The following is a 20,424-nucleotide window of genomic DNA, read 5'->3' as shown; positions in this document are numbered from 1 at the left end:
ACATTATAAATGTCTTTACTGTCACTTTGAATAATTGAATGTGTCATACTGACACAAAACTTTTGTGTGTGCGTGAGAGCGAGAGCGAGAGAGTGCGTATATGGGAGGAGATGTCAGTGCTAAAGGTCAGCGTGTGCATGCCGGTGCCAGTATTTATTGACATCTCCGGCCATCACTACATCTCCACTCTTCTCATCCCTCTGTGTGACCAAACCGATCGTAGCAGACATGAAGCTGAAGCTGACGCTCCCGAACCCGGGTCTGGATGATCGGATCAAGTCTCACGCCGAGCTGGAGAAGCTGGAGGTGGAGGAGGCTGGAGAGCGGCCGCAGTGGGACAACAAAACCCAGTACATGCTGACCTGTGTGGGCTTCTGTGTGGGGCTGGGGAACGTCTGGAGGTTCCCGTATCTCTGCCAGAGCCACGGAGGAGGTGAGCCTGAAAAATAACACGCCAAAGTCACACTCACAACATCAGACCAAAAGTCTGCTCTGCAGACTCTTTTGCATTAGATGTATTTGAAGTGCATCTAAAATGTTCATGCATAAACTAATAAATGCGATGCATGTTTGTCAGTCATACATAAAAGAAACGTAAAACTTCTGCACTCAAAATTCAAGCAAACGCAATATGCATTTATTCAAATTGCTTAGAATCTGCTTAAATCTGTTCACTGCAAAAACAATTACATCTATGCAGTTGTAAATGGATAAAGTTGTAAAACAAGCAATATTCAATCTGTAAAATTGCACGAGATTGAAACAATATATATATATATATATATATATATAGATACATATATATACACATATATATATATACATATATACATATATACACTACCGTTCAAAAGTTTGGGGTCAGTAAGACTTGTAATAGTCTTTAAAGAAGTCTCTTATGCTCATCAAGGCTGCATTTATTTGATTAAAAATATAGAAAAAAAACAGTAATATTGCAAAATGTTTTTACAATATAAAATAATGTTTTTTATTTTACCATACTTTAAAATAGAATTGATTCCTGTGATGAAAATCTGAATTTTTATCAGCTGTTACTCCAGTCTTAAGTGTCACATGATCCTTCAGAAATCATTCTAATATGCGGATTTATTATTAGAATGATCAATGTTGGATAATATCAACAGTTGTGCTGCCAAATATTTTTTGGAACCTGTGATTTTTTTTTCAGGATTCTTTCATGAATAACAAGTTTAAAAAGTACAGTGTTTATTCAAAATATAAATATTTTATAACAATGTAAATTATTTATTATTAACTTTTAATTATTAACTTAATACATCCTTGGTGAATAAAAGTATTAATTTCTTAAAAAAAAAAAAAAAAAAAAAAAAAAAGAAACAATAAAAATGTACTGACCCCAAACTTTTGAACAGTAGTGTATATATACACACACACACACACACACACACACACACACACATATATATATATATATATATATATATATGCATCACATTAAGTTTATTAATGTTACAATTTTATCAACATAATTTTCTCTTTTCTCAATGCAAAGCAACAAACTTCTATCACGAATATAAAGTGTGCATCTTTATTTACTATAAATGACACTTGATTTGAGGTATATTTAATAAAATGACATTCAGACATTTATAAGCATCAATGAAGTGTTTTATGATTTCGCTAGTTTACAGAAGCGGTGCTTTAAAATATTTTATGGGGTTTTATTTGGAGAAAATTTGGAGGCATGTACACTTTGGAAATATGTCAGTGTATTAAATGTGATTTGTCGAAAAGTCTGTCTGGGAGGAAGAGTCAAATCGTATGACCAATTAATGCCATCATGTTTAAAGATGATGTAATTCTGTGTTATTTTCATGTCTCAGAAAGATCACTATAAATGCCCTCATAAAACCCCAAACAGTCTTATAATGGGCTGAAAACAGCCACCTAAAACGATTATAGTTAAACATTAATTCAACATCAGCAAAGCAACAGATGCTTCCACTATGAATCAAGCCCAGATTTACTGTGCTGTTAAAACTGGATGTAAGTTTCCATTCAGAAAGGCAGTAAATGTCTCTCAATAGGTCTGTTTGCCTGTTTGGTACAGAAAAAATAAAATTCAAGTGGCTTTTTGTACAGTATGTACAGCATATTCATCCAAAAAAACTGGTTTTATTATTTTTAAACAGTAAGCAGTTTAAAATTATAATTAAGATGTTAATTGGCAAAGAGAACCAAGTCATGTAAATGCAATAAAACTTTAACATTGATACTTCCCAAACATGAGAGCATGATTTTAAAAAACTGAATGCTAAAAAAAGATGTATGTTTCCAATTTTCACTAAGAAATTGCTAGTAAATTTGCCAAATAATTACAAAACAGCAAGTAACTGTAATTAAATGAAATGTTACTTTTTTAAATTTTGTAAACGTGAAATTTTGTAGCATTTTCTAGTAAAACGTGTCTTGAAGTTTCGGATAAGAGATCTCAACAATGTCTCAAACTGAAGTCTGCGATCCAAAGACAGATCTAAACATGATCTCATGATTTTGCTTCAAATGGTCTAAGGTGCTTTACATTCATTTTATATTTTTCCTGAGATTTTTAGGAAAAACATCTGAGATGTCAATGAAAGTGACGAAGAAATCGGAGTTATGAAAAAGCAACATCTGAGTATTTGCATATTCCATAAGAACTTTCATAATGATCCTATGTGAAGAGACTGAGCAGTTTCTTCAGAGGAGGGAATGTGCATCAGGTGTTTACTTCTCGTTCTCCTAAAGCGCCCTTGTGTCCTCTCACCTTCACCTCATGCTATCATAAGTGGACTTTCGAAGCTTTGGGCTGATAAGGGGCCACTTGCAGAGTCAAACACTCAGATAAAGAGCCTGATATTAACTGACATCACTTTGTTTGAAAACAGCTGTTACAGTATGACACTGCAAAATACTGCAGAAAACGGTTCAGAATGTTGACAAGCACTTAAATGTACACTAATAAAATAATTTACATAATAATGAATTTGATATAACACAGTGGATGGAAAATTCAATTGATCAAGAGTTAAAATGAAAGTTATATAAATCAATGTGAATGAGATATTAACAAACCCTTTAGTAAAAACCTTCAGAATATAGAGAGGAATAAAACTGTAAGTTTTGGTGTATGTAAGTGCTGCTAAAGTGGAGAAAAAACTCTCACTTTGAAAAAACAGCCTTTAAAGATGTACTGTAAATAAAATCTACAGATGCAACTAGATAGAACTGCAATAATTAAACTAGGCAAATAATATATTAACAAACCCCTTAATAAAAACCTTCAGAATATAAATAGGAATAAAAGTAATTTTTGGACTATGTAAGTGCTGCTGACATTGAAAAATAAACTTTTTGAAAATATGAATTGTAATTTAAATCTACAGATGCAAATAGATGAAGTGCAATAATAAAAGCAGGCAAACAATATATTAACAAACCCCTCAGTAAAAACCTTTAGAATATAGAGAGGAATAAAACTGTAAGTTTTGGTGTATGTCAATGCTGCTGAAGTGGAGAAAAAACGGCCTTTAAAGAAGTATTATAATTGAAATCTTCAGACGCAAATAGATAAAGTGTAGTAATTAAACACAAGCAAAGGACATATCAACAAACCCTTTAGTAAAAACCTTCAGAATATAGAGAGGAATAAAACTGTAAGTTTTGGTGTATGTAAGTGCTGCTGAAGTGGAGAAAAAACTGCCTTTAAAGAAGTATTGTAATTGAAATCTTAAGACGCAAATAGATAAAGTGTAGTAATTAAACACAAGCAAATGATATCAACAAACCCCTCAGCAAAAACCTTCAAAAAACGGCAAGTTTTGGTGTATGTAAGTTCTGCTGATGTGGAAAAACAAACTTTATGAGGATATGAATTTTAATTAAATCTACAGACGCAAATAGATAAAGTTCAATAATTAAACACAGGCAAATGATATATCAACAAACCCCTCAGTAAAAACCTTCAGAATAAAAGTAGGAGTAAAACTGTAAGTTTTGGTCTATGTAAGTGCTGCTGACATGGAGAAACAAACTAATTTTGAACAGCCTTTAAAGATATATATTGTAATTGTAATCTATAGATGTAAATAGATTGAGTGCAATAATAAAACCAGGTGAATGTTATATGAACAAACTCCTCAGTACAAACCTTCAGAATATAGATAGGAATAAAACTAAACTTTGGTGTGTATATAAGTGCTGAAGTGGAGAAACAAACCCGTTTTGAGAAAACAGCCTTTAAAGATATATATTGTAACTGAAATGTACAGACGCAAACAGATAAAGTGCAACAATAAAACTAGGTGAATGATGTATGAACAAACCCCACAGTAAACACCTTCAGAATATAGACAGGAATGAAAACGTAAACTTTGGTGTAAGTGCTGTTGAAGTGCAGGAGAAAAAAAACCCATTTCGAGGAAATGGCTTTTAAAAATGTATTGTGATTGAAATCTACAGATGCAACCAGATGCCGCTCTGCAATTGTTTTAGCTCTCTGTATTCTTACTGTCGGACAACTGTTGACTAATTTGTTACTAGTTTTATACCTCGAGAGGATCTTTAAGAGAAACATTTAAGTCGTCAATGTTTTAAAACTGTCGTAAACTATAATTGTGTGCTGTAAAAATTAATAAAGACAAGTTGCTGATAATAAATGAGCTCACCTTTTTCAGGCGCGTTCATGATTCCATTCCTGATTCTCCTGGTTCTGGAGGGAATCCCTCTGCTGCACCTGGAGTTTGCCATCGGTCAAAGACTGAGGAAAGGCAGCGTTGGTGTCTGGAGAGCCATCAACCCATATTTAGTCGGCGTAGGTGGGTATTAAGGTGAAACACCACAGCTAAATAAAAGTTAACACAGCTAAAAGTTAGCTAACATCACCAATACTTTCCACTGTTGATTAATCACAGTACATTAAGACTAATGATTTTATATAGTTTAAAAAAAAAAAAAAAAAAAAAAAAAAAAAAAAAAAATCCAATTGAGGCATTATTTAATTAAATATGAACTAATTTGAATACATTTACAGAACAGAAACCTAAACATAAGTTAAAAATTCTTTAATACTCTTGTAGGTATATTTGAGTTAAAGGTTCTTCTAGAAGGGATTTTGGATTTCTCTTTTTATCACTTCATAAATCAGAAAAACTTTCAAAAATACATTTCACTGCATTTTTAGGAATCAAACGTTGTATAAATCAGTGTGAATTAAATATAAACAAACCCCTCAGTAAAAATGTTCAGAATATAGACAGGAATAGAACTGTAAAGTTTGGTGCATGTAAGTGTTCCTGAAGTGAAGAAACAAACTTATAGACTTAAGAGATATGTATGGTAATTTGAAATCTACAGACACTAATAGATAAAGTGCATTAATAAAACCAAGCGAATGATGTATAAACAAACCCTTCAGTAAAAACCTTCAAAATATAGATGGGTATACATCTGTAAGTTTTGATGTTTGTAAGTGCTGCTGAAGTGGAGAAAAAACTTTTGAAAATGTGTGTGTAATAGAAATTTACAGATGCCAAAAGACAGATTGCAATAAAATAAACACTTAAATGTGTATTTTGGATGTTTTCTTCCCACTTGTCTGAAGAGCACATGTTATTGAAGTAAACTAGACCAAAATCTCAAAATTGAGCATTGCATGAAAAAACCCCAGTGGTTTTGCCTTAAAATAAATGATGAATAAAATGAAGATGAATGGTGTGACTGAAAGTGCTTCTCACCCACAGGCATCGCCTCCATGCTGGTGTCCTTCATGGTGGGGATGTACTACAACACCATCATCGCCTGGGTCATGTGGTACTTCTTCAACTCGTTTCAGGACCCTTTACCCTGGAGTCAGTGTCCCATCAATGATAACCGGACAGGTACGGACCATCAGGATTCACGTCGATCCATTGTGACGTTACTCATGTCGTTTTTTTTATATAACTACACACAAAACAAACAAAAAAAATATGTAAATTAAAAGGAAAACGCTAAAAAAAAGACTTTCTCATTCAGTATTTTTATCTTATTTTCCAGTACAAATATCTAAACATTCTTAAATCAAATCACTTTGAAAATCAAACAAGTATTTTTCTCACCTCACAGGCAGATATTTTTCGTTATAAGCATAAACTGGCTTCAACTTGCTAGAAAACAAAAGTTACTTAATTAATCATTAAGATTCATTTCATTTTCTTTCTCAAGTAAACGTGTCTTGATTTACTTTAAATATTTGTAAATGGAAAACATTTTTTTTCCTGAGGTTTATGCAAACCGCATGATCTTATAGTGTGAACATGCATATGTAGAAAGCAAATTGTGATTTGCCCTTTACTTTTTCTTTTTTAAATTGTGTGTGACCGCTTATCTGTAAATGAAATGTTATCAATGCTATGTCAAAGTAAAGCCTTTTATGATTCCAATAAAGCTATTTTAGTCATGATTAAATACCTAGATTGCATAAAGACGACAAATATACAAATCCAGGTGTATTAATTGTTGGTCCCGTGTGTGTGTAAACAGGGTTTGTGTCTGAATGTGAGCGCAGTTCTCCGGTGGATTATTTCTGGTACAGAAATACGCTGAACACGACACCTGTGATCGAGGAGACTGGAGGTCTCCAGTGGTGGATCGTCTTGTGTCTGTTCTGCGCCTGGACTCTGCTGTGGGTTTGCTGTCTGAGGGGCATCGAGACCACCGGAAAGGTACTTACCCATCACATCTACAACTTTTCCTGAGCTTCACCCATAAATCATTATTCTTCGATGTCATACCAAACCTGCACGACTTTCCTTCCGCAGTGCATAACAAAAGAAGATACTTTTTCTTGTTTGTTTGTCCATAAAGTGAAAATGAATGATTGTTTTTGAACTCCACTGACTTTCAAAGTAAGGACAAAAATAGCTTTTTCTGTTTTTGCAGAGAATAAAATGTTTTGAATGACATCATACTGGGTTCATTTTGATCCGACATTTTGAATTGTCGGATAAAGTGGTTAACCTAGGATGTTTTTCTTGAAATTGTGCAACTATTTCCCATTTCGGGTCATTAATGTGTCTGTAAAGTTTCAACATTCTGAGGTGTTGTGGGAAGTGCATACAAAATTTCTATTACAAAGGGTGATGTTTGCAAGTCAGTTTGACCCACAAATTGAATGGTTAAAGGCAGCTGCACAGACCCGGAAAAAACTAAAAGATTATGTATTTTGTCATGTCTGTTTCTCAACTACTACCTTCTGAGGGTATTTACATTTATGCATTTGGCAGATGCTTTTATTTGTAGAAATGTACAGTGCATTGAAGGCATAAAGTTTAATCTTCAGGCAAGCTAAAAATATATATATAAATATTTTATTTTATTTATTTTGTGTGTGATTTTTGATTCATTACATTGTACTAAATTATAGTGAGCCTCATTATGGCTAATTTGACATGCACAACAACAATTGTAACAAACTTATACAACGTCTCCACTGTTTTTCATTTTGAACAGAGAATCATTGTATTACGAAGTCCTGTTCCAAAACTGTCCTCAAGTGTCAATCAGTGACATTAAGTCTGTAATAAAAGGTGGTTATTTATTAGAGGACTGACGTAGCAGCATGTTCCATTTGCAGCTGTGTTAATAACCTTGTAAATATACAAGAACATTGACCCAGGGTTTACAATGTGAACTCTCGAAACCCGTCTAACTGAAATTAATTACTAACCCTCAGTAACAGGCGAGCAGTGCCACACATTGTACAAGATAACCAAAGGTGAACCCGAAGCCAGATATCGGGGTGTGGTTGGTGAGGTTAAGCATTAGCTAGCGCGCAAACTGATGTTATTGTTAGAAACAGCCTGGTAGTTTTGGCCAAGACGAAGATAAAACCCATAAAAGTGATAATCGGAGGAAACCGATAAAATCGCTGGATGTTTTACACTATTATATAAAGAGAACAAAGGGCAGTGAGATTCGGGCTGCTGTAAAGATATCACAGCGACTAATGGCTGTAGTGGCATCACAGATAACAGACACTTTTCTGCAGGATGCAATTGTTAGAACAGGAAAGAGAATTTCCAGCTCTCATTTCATCCTAAAATTGAAGGAAAATTAATATGAAATTACAGTTTTAATGAAAAAAAGTAAATGCTGCTGTTCACATTTACCATCAAACGCTTACTAGAAAATAGTTAGTTTTTCTACATTTCTGCTCGTCTCTAACTTGCTTTCTAATCTAGTTGTCTAATAGGAAACCTGTCATTGTATATTATGACTGTTGTTGGCTAAATTTGTTTTGACTAATTGTTTTTTGTTTTTTCGGACAAAAACGTCAATACAAATGCAAAAAATAAATAAACTGTAAAATGCATTGTGAACACGCAGCATATAATGAAATTAATGTATGAAATTTAGTAAATTAATTTCAAATGAAAATTCATTACTAAATATTTAATTTAAATATTTATTTAAATTAAATACTAAATATTTAATTTAAATATATATATTTAATAAGTGAATACATATTAAAACAATACAACAGATATATTTAATAAATAGTTTTAAATATATTTTATATTTTTATTATATATACACCGCTGCTCAAAACTTTGGGATCAGTAAGATGTTGAATGGTTTTAAAGACATTTCTTATGCGCATCAAGGCTGCATTTATTTGATCAAAAATACAGAAAAAATGTAATATCGCTACAAAATATTATTACAATATAAAATAATGTTTTTTATTTTAATATACTTTAAAATATAATTTATTCCTGTGATGCAAAGCTGAATTTTCATCAGCTGTTACTCCAGTCTTAAGTGTTGCATGATCCATCAAAAAGTTCAAAAGTTTGGGGTCAGTAAATTTTTATTCTCTTTTTCTGAAAGAAATTAATACTTTTATTTACCAAGGATGTGTTAAATTAATAAAAAGTGATAGCTTAGATTTACATTGTTAGAAATGATATATATTTATATTTTGAATAAATACTGTTCTTTTTAACTTGTTATTCAAAGGATCTTGAAAAAAAGAATCACAGATTCCAAAAACAAAATGTTTCCAACATTGATAATTCTAATAATAAATCAGCATATTAGAATGATTTCTAAAGGATCATGTGACACTTAAGACTGGAGTAACAGCTGATGAAAATTCAGCTTTGGATCTGAGGAATAAATTATATTTTAAAGTATATTAAAATAAAAACAATTATTTTATATTTATATTGTACTCCGTGTTGAGGGTTTTGTGATGTTTCTGTTTTGTCAGGCCGTGTATGTGACCTCCACGCTGCCGTACGTGGTCCTGACCATCTTCCTGATCAGAGGACTGACGCTCAAAGGCTCCGTCAGTGGAATCAAGTTCCTCTTCACTCCAGACGTAAGTCTGACACGAACACATCCAGCTGACTTCACTTTACACAGCTCAGACATTCTGTAGAGAAGAAAGAAAGACACGAGTGTGAGCAAGTGATGACAAAACAATGATTTTAGGGCAAATTTTCTGAAAAAAATTCTGCAATCATCTACATAAGTAAATAAATTAATTACAAATTTTTCTTCCTCTACTGTAAGGAAGTCAATGGTTTAGAAAGTTTGGAACTTTATGAGTAAATTATGACAATATTGTCTGTTTACATTAAGTGCAAATAGCCTGCCTCGTTGGCAGAGGCTATTACACTAACTCCGCCCACCAATGTGTGATTGGCCTAATCAAGATACTGAGGTGCAGATAATTGGCAATATTTGCAATAAGTAGTATAAATAGCAGAAAATCCTACATATTTTTAATATAAATATGATATCATACATATATGTATATATATATATATATATTTAGTAAATGTCAAAGATATTAATATATTATTTTAATTAAATGTATTATTCAACAATATATATTATGCATGTGCTAAATGTCTAAATATATTATATATTATGATTATATATAATTTTTACTTATTTAAATGGATTTAAAAAAATATATATATATAAAATAAATTTTACATTTCTTAAAGTGTTTAATAAATATATTAAATGCATCTTAAAATATATATTTAATAAACATACTAATTTAAACATACTAATAAATAAAATAAACATTATATATACATAATAATATATTCAATTAAATATATTATATACACGTTTTCATATACTATAAAAAGAATAAATATATAAATATTTAATACATATTTCAAATATATTATTGTTATTTATTATTCAATAATATACATTATATATAATGATATAAATCATATATAAATTATATTTAATCATGTATGAATGAAGTAATATATTAAATACACATATATTTTAATATATGTAGTAAATGTCAAAGATATTAATATATTATTGTGATTAAATTTATTATTAAATAATATAAAAATATCAAAATAATTAAGGCAAAAATATCAAATACTGATAGATTTGAACAGGAAGTCACTTGGGATTGGGATTGGGATTGACGGAGATGTTTCCCAAAATCCACTGTAAACTCACAAAACACACACACACTCTTAAAAAATAAAGTGTGTTTTTGCAGTGATGCCAAAGAACCATTTTTGGTTCCCAAAAGAACATTTCAGTGAACAGCTCATAAAAGAATCAATTTGTGGCATTACATTTAGATTATAGCATCAGGTTTCTTTTTACACGCTTTTTCAGCAGCGTTGAGCCTGATAACCAATCACAAGCGTTTCTGTTGAGCTTATGAACACAATGGCCAATCAGAGGCATTAAGATCCGTCAGCGCTGAAATGCAGTTTTGTTTGTAATGACGTTCTGCTGGTTTGTGTAGCTGGACGAGCTGCTGAATCCATCGACGTGGCTGGACGCGGGAGCGCAGGTCTTTTATTCGTTCTCTCTGGCGTTTGGAGGACTCATCTCATTCTCCAGCTACAACTCAGTCCAGTCAGTAACTTCAGCCTTTCTGTTTGACAGCTGTTGAGTTTGTGTTCAGTACAGTGATTTTAATAAACGCTCCACTGTGTGTCTGCAGCAATAACTGTGAGCAGGACGCGGTCATCATCTCCATCATAAACGGCGTCACGTCCATTTACGCCGCCATCGTGATTTACTCCATCATCGGCTTCAGAGCCACAGAGAGGTTCGATGAATGCCTCAACGGGTGAGTGTTTACAAAAACATACTAATAGATTACAATATATTTTATTTTTTAATTTAATATACACTTAATATATTCAATTACATATATTATATACACGTTTTTCATATACTTTAAAAAGAATAAATATATAACAAATATATAACTATTTAATAAATATTTTATGTTTATATATTTCAATAATATGCAAAGGAATGATATCATACATATATATGTTATATAAATTTAGTAACACATTAAATTCACACATATTTTAATATATATTTAGTAAATATCAAAGATATTAATATAGTATTTTTGTTAATAAATGTATTATTCAATAATATATATATTTTGCAATTTACATATATAACGATATTTATCATATTTTTTATATATTTAAAATAAATATACAAAATATATTTAATAAACGTGCCAAATATCTGAATATATTATTTTACCTATTATTTAATTATATATATATATATATATATATATATATATATTAGATATTTGCATATATATATATATACACACATATATATATATATATATATATGTATAAAATTTTTCATATACTTATATATATTTCTTTAAAAAAAGTGTTTAATAAATATATTAAAGCTTTTTAAAATATATATTTAATAAACATGCAATTTTTAATACCATTTAATAAATTCAGTTACATATATACACACATTTTTAAATATACTTTAAAAATAATAAATATATAAATATTTTAAGAAATTTCAAATATATTATTATATTACTGTTATTTATTATTAAATAATATACATTATATATATTCATATATTTAAAAAGATAAATATACAAAAATATATTTAATAAACATGGCAAATATCTGAATATATATTATTTTTACTTATATTTATCTAAAAATATTTTTTGTTTATATATATATATATATATATATATATATATAAAATAAACATGGAACATGAAAATATATACATTTAATACATTTATCAATGGTAAATATAAATAAATGCCAAGTTTAGTATTTTAATATTAATTATTTTTTAATGTATTATTTAACAATATACACTGTTTATATATTTCTATTTATACAAAACATATATTAAATGTATAAACTAAATGTATAAACAAATGTTTCATAAATATGTTAAAATATATCATTTTATTTTATTTTATTTTTTTATTGTTTTCCCATTTTTAAAGGTTATTTGCTCAAACTCACAGTGCTCTGGTTTATTCACAGTAACATCCTGACGCTGCTGAACGCGTTCGATCTGCCGGAGGGAAACATCACCGAGAGCAACTACGACAGTTTTCTTGAGCATCTCAACAGCACGGCACCATCCGCCTTTCAGGAGCTCCAGCTTAAGACCTGCGACATGCATACGCTCCTCAGTCAGGTCTGTTTTACCTTCTCTTGACTGTACGATCCTAGTGCAAACCATGCAACACATCTTTTTGACCCCGTCCTGTTATTCGCACAGGGAGTGGAGGGAACCGGTCTGGCCTTCATCGTGTTCACTGAGGCCATCACTAAGATGCCCATCTCTCCTCTGTGGTCAGTGCTGTTCTTCATCATGCTCTTCTGTCTGGGATTGTCCACCATGTTCGGCAGCGTGGAAGGAGTCGTGGTGCCGCTGCAGGACCTCAACATCCTACCGAAGCACTGGCCGAAGGAGGCCTATACAGGTACGGTTTGAGAAACGGTCTTCATTGAGGGCGCCTGTGATGTTCGGTTTGTTAAGTCTTCGGTTTGTGTGCGTGTTTCAGGTCTGGTGTGTTTGGTTTCGTTCGGTCTGGCGATTATCTTCGCTCAGGGTTCGGGTGAATACTGGCTGGCTCTGTTCGACAGTTTCGCCGGATCCATTCCTTTACTCATCATCGCCTTCTGTGAGATGATAGCCGTATCCTACATTTATGGGATCGACAGGTGAGTCTACCTGAATTTATTAAAAACGCACCAACACATACCATATACATATGGGTCACTGACGTATAAAGATCTTCGAGAGGCAAAATGCATTTATTTAGAGTTTTTTGTAAATAATGCGCTCCTATTTTTGTTTTATAATTTCAGAGTTGCTTTCTTCAATGTAGTTAGCAGACTTATTTTTCCTGTAAATTTGCATAAAACTGATACAAATGTTTAAAAAAAAAATACCATTCACTTAAGCATGCTGTAGCAGTGATTCATATTTCAACCACAGAAATTAGATATTTTTTTTTTATATAAATACAGTTATTCATATTATCGGTCGCACCACATGACAAGTGTTCGCTCCAAATGACGCAAAGGCTATATGTGATCCAGGACCATAAAATCAGTAAAATGGGTCAATGTCATAAGGATGTCCATAAGCTTTCCATTGATGCATGGTTTGTTATGATAGTACAACTATTTCAATATACGGAATCTGAGGTTGCAAAAAAAAAAATCTAAATATTGAGAAAATCGCCTTTAAAGTTGTCCAAATGAAGTTCTTAAAAAAATGCATATTACTAATCAAAAATTAAGTTTTGATATATTCACAGTAGAAATTTTACAAAAATATAGAACATGATCTTTACTTACAATAATACAACGTATTTTTGCCTATTGCTACAAAGATACCCCAGCGACTTAAGACCAGGGTCACACATATCATTAAAAATCTATTTAAAGAGACATGTGTGAAAAGTGCAACACATGGCATAAAACAGTTATTCCTATTATTGGTGGCCTTACATGACGAGAGGTCGCTCCAGATGACGCAAAGGTCTTATATCAATAAAAATGTATTTAAAGAGACAGGTGAAAAGTCCAGAACATGGCATAATACAGTTATTACTGTCATTGGTGGCACTACATGACGAGTGGTCACTCCAAATGACTCAAATGCTTATATCATTAAAAACGTATTTAAAGAGATGTATGAAAAGTGCAGCACATGGCATAACACTCCTATTATTGGTGGCACCACATGATGAGTGGTCGCTCCAAATGATGCAAAGGCCTTAAATGATTAAAAATCTATTTAAAGACACATGTGAAAAGTGCAGTGCCCCTTTAAACAGATTTAAATACAGTTATTACTATTATTTGTGGCCTTACATGACAAGTGGTCGCTCCAGATGACACAAAGGCCTTATATCATTAAAAATCTATTTAAAGAGACACATCAATAGTGCAGCACATGGCATAATACAGTTATTCCTCTTATTGGTCACACCACATGACGAGTGGTCACTACAAATGACACAAACGCCTTATATCATAAAAATCTATTTAAAGGGACACGTCAATAGTGCAGCACATGGCATAATACAGTTATTCCTCTTGTTGGTCACACCACATGACAAGTGATTGACACAAAGGTGATGACACAAAGGCTTTATATAATTAAAAATCTATTTAAAGAGACGTGTGAAAAGTGCAGCACATGGCATAATACAGTTATTGTTCTTATTAGTGGCACCATGACAAGTGATCATTCCAAATGACGCAAAGGCCTTACATAATTAAAATCTATTTAAAGAGACGTGTGAAAAGGGCAGCACATGGCATTAACTGCAGGCATTTATTTCCCCAGTTATTGCTGAACTTTGCCCAGTCTTGGCTGCTCAATTGACCCTTCACCGGGAGTTTGATTAACAGGCGATTTGAGCAATCATAGCGACAAATATGCGTTTTGTCTAACAAACAAACCAGACAGGAGAGTAGATTAAGGTCGGTGGACTTGAACTTGAAAAATATTGTGTACAAATGTATTTTTCACTGCATGAGAACATGACGTGTGGCATAAAAGTGCCATGGTTTATCAGATGTAGCAACAGTAATTAAGGGGGGCGGGTCTTTGCGAAGGGTCAATTTCGAGTAGCAGGAGGTTGCTGGCTCAGATTATGAGATCTCAGCATGAACATCTGGAGTTTGTGCTTGACTGCAGGGTCAGAATTAACGTGTTGCCTACGCCGGGTATTTATTTTACTTTGCTTGGCAGTGGAATCTGGTAAAATAGATGAAAATACTAATTAATAAACATAATAAATGACTAATAAATGCATAATTAATTAAAACAAATGACCCAAATTGCATAAAAATCTTTTTCAAATGACACTAAAAGTATTTGATGTATATAACCCTTCAACTGAATATAAAAGCACAAAAACTGCCAATTTGGGACACACATTTATAATGGAAAACACTCGCACCACATGATATTTGGTCGCGCCACATGACATTTCAAATTCAGTCAAAATTTACAAGCAAAGAATTGGCCACCTAAACAAAATCAATATGAAATTTATAATAAAAATAAATACTTGTAGAAATAACTTAATATTAATTTTTTTTTGAGGTCATACCACATGATATCCGAATGTGGTAACTACATACCAGCTGTTAAAAAGGTTTTTCCAAATTCGAAAGAGAGTTACAAACCTGCTTCCATGTGTCAATGGCAAATTGGTGTATAATGCAAAGTCCTATAATTGAAAGGATTTCAGCAGAAAAGTCCCAAAAAGGTACTTTACATATTTCATAAAATGGAAATCATCAAACAAAGTTTGTTTGTATAATATGATGGAAATATGATGGAAATGCTTTGCAATTTTATACAAGATTACAAAACACTTTGGAAATCATGTCAAATGTGCAGAAAATTAATCAGAATAAATTCAGGATAATTTCAAAGATGTTTCCAAAACAACAGTTATGGCCGGAAGGTCGCACCACATGATATTTTGACACTTTGAATTAAAGTTAAAGTGGGCCCATACATAGGAGTGGTACTTCATATATATGGCATCTTTTTAATGCATTTAAACCAGTTTTAAACGCATGCAATCGGACAGAAAATGTAGGCGTCATGTCATTGACCCAAATATACACACATACTGTATATGCAGAAAGACACTGACCTGTTGATATGTGTGTGTTGATTCGGTGCAGATTCAACGACGATATCAAGTTCATGATCGGTCACAAGCCCAACATCTTCTGGCAGATCACGTGGAGACTCGTCAGTCCGCTCCTAGTGCTGGTCATCTTCCTCTTCTACTTTGTCACCAAAGTCAGTCAAGAGCTGACCTACATCGCCTGGGACCCAGAGTCTGTACGTATTCTCAATTAATTCTCAGTGTCATCTGGAGAAATGGTCAATAGATTTGCATGGGATCAAAAATGGACAAGCACAAAGAACATGTGCAATAATTTCAGCTATTTTAAGAAAGAAAAAGACATTATTTTTAGACATTTCTTTTTTTTTTCTAAAAATACACAAAATCTTTTAAAAGCTTAATTTCCACTGAAAACTCTAGCAGTATAAATAAATAAATAAATATGCATAATAAATTAATATGCATAATACATGAGTAATAAACAAGAGTAGAATAAATGTATGAGTAATGCATAAATTATAAATAGGAGTAATACATAAATATGATTAATAAATATACATAAAACAAATAAATTAGTAATAAGTAATAAAATAATCAAACGCATAATGCATAAACAAATAAGAATAATAAATAAAATGTGTAACAATAAATATAGGTAACATTAGAAATTATATAAATAAAAAAAACATAAGTAATGCATAAGTATAAATAATAAATAAATAAAATAAATATGTGTAATACATAACTTAATAAATGTGCATAATATGTAAATATAATAATACATAAATATAAATCATAAATAAATACATGCATAAGTATATAGGAGATCTAAACAAATATGCATAATACATAAATGTTTAATAAATAAATGAATAGAGTAATGCATAAATATGAATAATAAATATACACAAACAAATAAATTAGTAATAAGCAGTAAAATAAATAAATGGATAATGCATAAAAAATAAGAATAGTAAATAAAATGTGTAACAAATAAACATAAGTCATACATAAATACATAAATTATAAATATGAGTAATGTATAAATAAATATGAAAATTAAATCAAATAAATATGTGTAATATGCAACTTAATGAATGTGCATAATGCATAAATATTATAATACATCAATATAAATAAATACAAGCATAAGTATGTACGAGTTCTAAACAAATCTGCATAATATGTAAATATTTAATATATAAATGCATAGAGTAATGCATAAATATGAATAATAAATAAGAGGAATTAATGAATTTATGAATAAATAAATAAGTAAATGTGTGTAACATTTATAGTGTTTACTATTGTCCTTTTGCATTATTGACACTACTTTTCTATTTAATACGGTAAAGCTGCTTTGATGAAATCTGTATTATAAAAGCGCTATAGAAATAAATGTGACTTGACATAAATAAATAAAAGTAATAAATAAATATGTGTAATGCATACCTAAGTAAATAAATTAATAAATATGAGTAATGATTAAATAATAAAACTGCCATTATAATCAGCACAAATAAATCAATACGAATGATAAATAAATAAACGTTTGACAAAAAAATACAAATAATACACAAATGAATAATTTTAATTTATGTATGAATTAACAAATAAATAAAAATAGGATTAATACAAAAATACTTAGGAATAATAATTAAATAAAATAATACATAAAAAAAAAAGATTGCATGTGTGTAAATATGAATAATAAATAACAAAAATATCAGTAATATATAAATATGTACGAGCAATAAATTATTACATGCTGTTACCTGATTATGTCTCGTTGTTTTCAGGAGAATTTCCCCGCGCTGGCGAAGCTGCCGTATCCGGGCTGGATTTACGCCATCATCTTCATCCTGTCGGGCGTTCCAGCGCTGGTCATTCCTGCGGTCGCTCTGTATAAGCTCATCAGAAACCGCTGCTGCGGTAAAAAGGAGAAAGACGCACATGAAAAACCGTTCTACTCCATATCTGACAAAATACAGATGCCTGACGAGACCGACAAGATCTCACACAGATCGCTCGACTTACACTGAAAACACCCGGAACTCCACAGAACGAAGAGTAACAGCAGACAGACCATACATTGAGCCCTGGTGCTTGAGCGGCTCACGCGGGTTCCAGTCTGACCTGCAACCACTTTCCTCCCATCAGGGATCAATCTAGAAAAACAGAAAAGACGTTTACAGATGTGATTTGCACTGATGGCTGTTAATACTCTTCTGTTGTTTGTATGTAAATATGCATATGCACCTTTTAATTGTGCTTAAGTCGTTGAAGATAAACAAACCTTACAAACATCCACACAACTCTCTTTCCATCAGTAATAATTAGCCAGAAAACAGACGTTTTTTCTGATGGCTTTATGTACAATGAATTGGATTTTCATCTATATAAGCTTATATAGATACTTATATATAAGTATTTAGCGGTATTTGCATGTTTTACCTCTCATAAAACACTGTTGTTTTTACAGTTTGACTATAATATTTACATGCAAATTTTAAAGTCTTCTAACTGTTAGAGGTTTGTGTAATTGTACATGTATTGTAAGTATTTTTATGATGTGTTTTTGTTCTTCTTAACAATAGCAGTTTAATAAACTAATTTTGATCCTGTACATTATTTGTTTCGCATTTAATGAAGCAGCACAGATATACATGTTTGACTGATAACATGCAAACATAATACTTCATAAAACATGCATTAGTCATAATATTGTTCACAATTCCAACTTTATTCATAGTAAACAAAAATAAAAAAACGTAAATGTACTCAAACGTTTATAAACTTAATAAACCACACAAACATTTCTACAGGTCTTAAAAAGTCTTAAACTAAATTTGAGGCCATAAAAAGTCTTAAATGGTACAACAAATTCATAATTGTGATTTCAAGAGGTCTCAGGATAGATTCCGATTTAGCCCACAAAACACTTCCACTCCTTGAAATAATCTTAACTGAAATGTAACCATTTCTGTAAATATTAAATATTCAGTAAATATATATATATATATATACACACTACCGTTCAAAAGTTTGGGGTCAGTAAGACTTGTAATAGTCTTTAAAGAAGTCTCTTATGCTCATCAAGGCTGCATTTATTTGATTAAAAATATAGAAAAAAAAACAGTAATATTGCAAAATGTTTTTACAATATAAAATAATGTTTTTTATTTTAACATACTTTAAAATAGAATTTATTCCTGTGATGAAAAGCTGAATTTTTATCAGCTGTTACTCCAGTCTTAAGTGTCACATGATCCTTCAGAAATCATTCTAATATGCGGATTTATTATTAGAATGATCAATGTTGGATAATATCAACAGTTGTGCTGCCAAATATTTTTTGGAACCTGTGATTTTTTTTTCAGGATTTCAGGTTTAAAACGTACAGTGTTTACTCAAAATATAAATATTTTATAACAATGTAAATTATTTATTATGAACTTTTAATAAACTTTTAATTATTAACTTAATACATCCTTGGTGAATAAAAGTATTAATTTCTTAAAAAAAAAAAAAAGAAACAATAAAAATGTACTGACCCCAAACTTTTGAACGGTAGTGTATGTATATATATATATATATATATATATATATATATATATATATATAAAACTCCATCATAATGCACAATGTTTACATCTAACATGTACTTTGAGCTGCAGCTCCTCATATTAATGGAGTGTTTCACTAGTTAACAGTAAACCGGTTACCACACCTCAATATGGAGTGGATTTGTGTTGGATTTCATCTTTGGAATGGAAATATGGATATTTTACTTCTAAACATCATATTTTTTCGCTTATTTCGTTCAGTGTCATAAAACTAGCGAGCCAGTAGTAGTACTGACAGTGTCATGTAAACATGGCTGAAGATGCGAAAAGCGAAGGAACAGACAAACTGAATCAATTGAGTGAGTCATTTACACTAGAACCGCTCCGATTGATTCAAACTCAAACTGGTGACTTCATTCATCCAGTTCGAGCGATTCACCAGTAAACACCAGATCAAAAGAACTTTCCATTTCCGAAATTCGACATCACTTGCAGTTAGTTTTAATTATTTTAAAAAGCTTTTGTTAAATCAGTTAAACCATTGCATCGCAAAACAATTCAACGCTGGAATCCAATCGGATCGCGTATCGTGAATCATTTGATTCAGATCGGAACTTCGAAACGGGTTCGCAACCTGAATGATTCGCAATCCGCGCTCCGATTCCTTGTTTGAAATGATGGTTCGCAAATCATTATTATTTAGAGCGGGAATACAGATCGCGAATCATTTGATTTAAATTGGAACTGTCGAGCGGGTTCGCGAATCATTTCGCGAATTGAATGATTCACAGTCCGCGCTCCGAGTCCTTATGGTTCGTGAATCATTATTCAGATCGGGACTTCAGCTCACGAATCATTTGATTTAAATCGAAACTTCAG

At 31.4% G+C, this 20,424-nt stretch overlaps 1 protein-coding gene across 1 annotated transcript; it reads left to right on the top strand.

Annotated features, from left to right (window-relative positions):
- The first annotated feature begins 167 nt into the window (after positions 1-167).
- On the top strand, positions 168-18,573 carry LOC127181698 (sodium-dependent neutral amino acid transporter B(0)AT1-like). Its single transcript, XM_051136581.1, has 12 exons — positions 168-433; positions 4,698-4,838; positions 5,763-5,900; positions 6,544-6,725; positions 9,275-9,385; positions 10,802-10,914; positions 11,003-11,131; positions 12,348-12,504; positions 12,589-12,793; positions 12,875-13,034; positions 16,032-16,194; positions 17,779-18,573. Exons 1-12 carry the CDS (start codon positions 229-231, stop codon positions 18,019-18,021), a joined length of 1,947 nt encoding a protein of 648 aa, XP_050992538.1. The 5' UTR covers positions 168-228; the 3' UTR covers positions 18,022-18,573.
- Positions 18,574-20,424: the final 1,851 nt, after the last annotated feature.

Source organism: Labeo rohita, chromosome 19 (assembly GCF_022985175.1).
Source record: "Labeo rohita strain BAU-BD-2019 chromosome 19, IGBB_LRoh.1.0, whole genome shotgun sequence".
Taxonomy (NCBI): Eukaryota; Metazoa; Chordata; class Actinopteri; order Cypriniformes; family Cyprinidae; genus Labeo; species Labeo rohita.
This window is presented reverse-complemented; position numbering and strand designations above follow the sequence as displayed.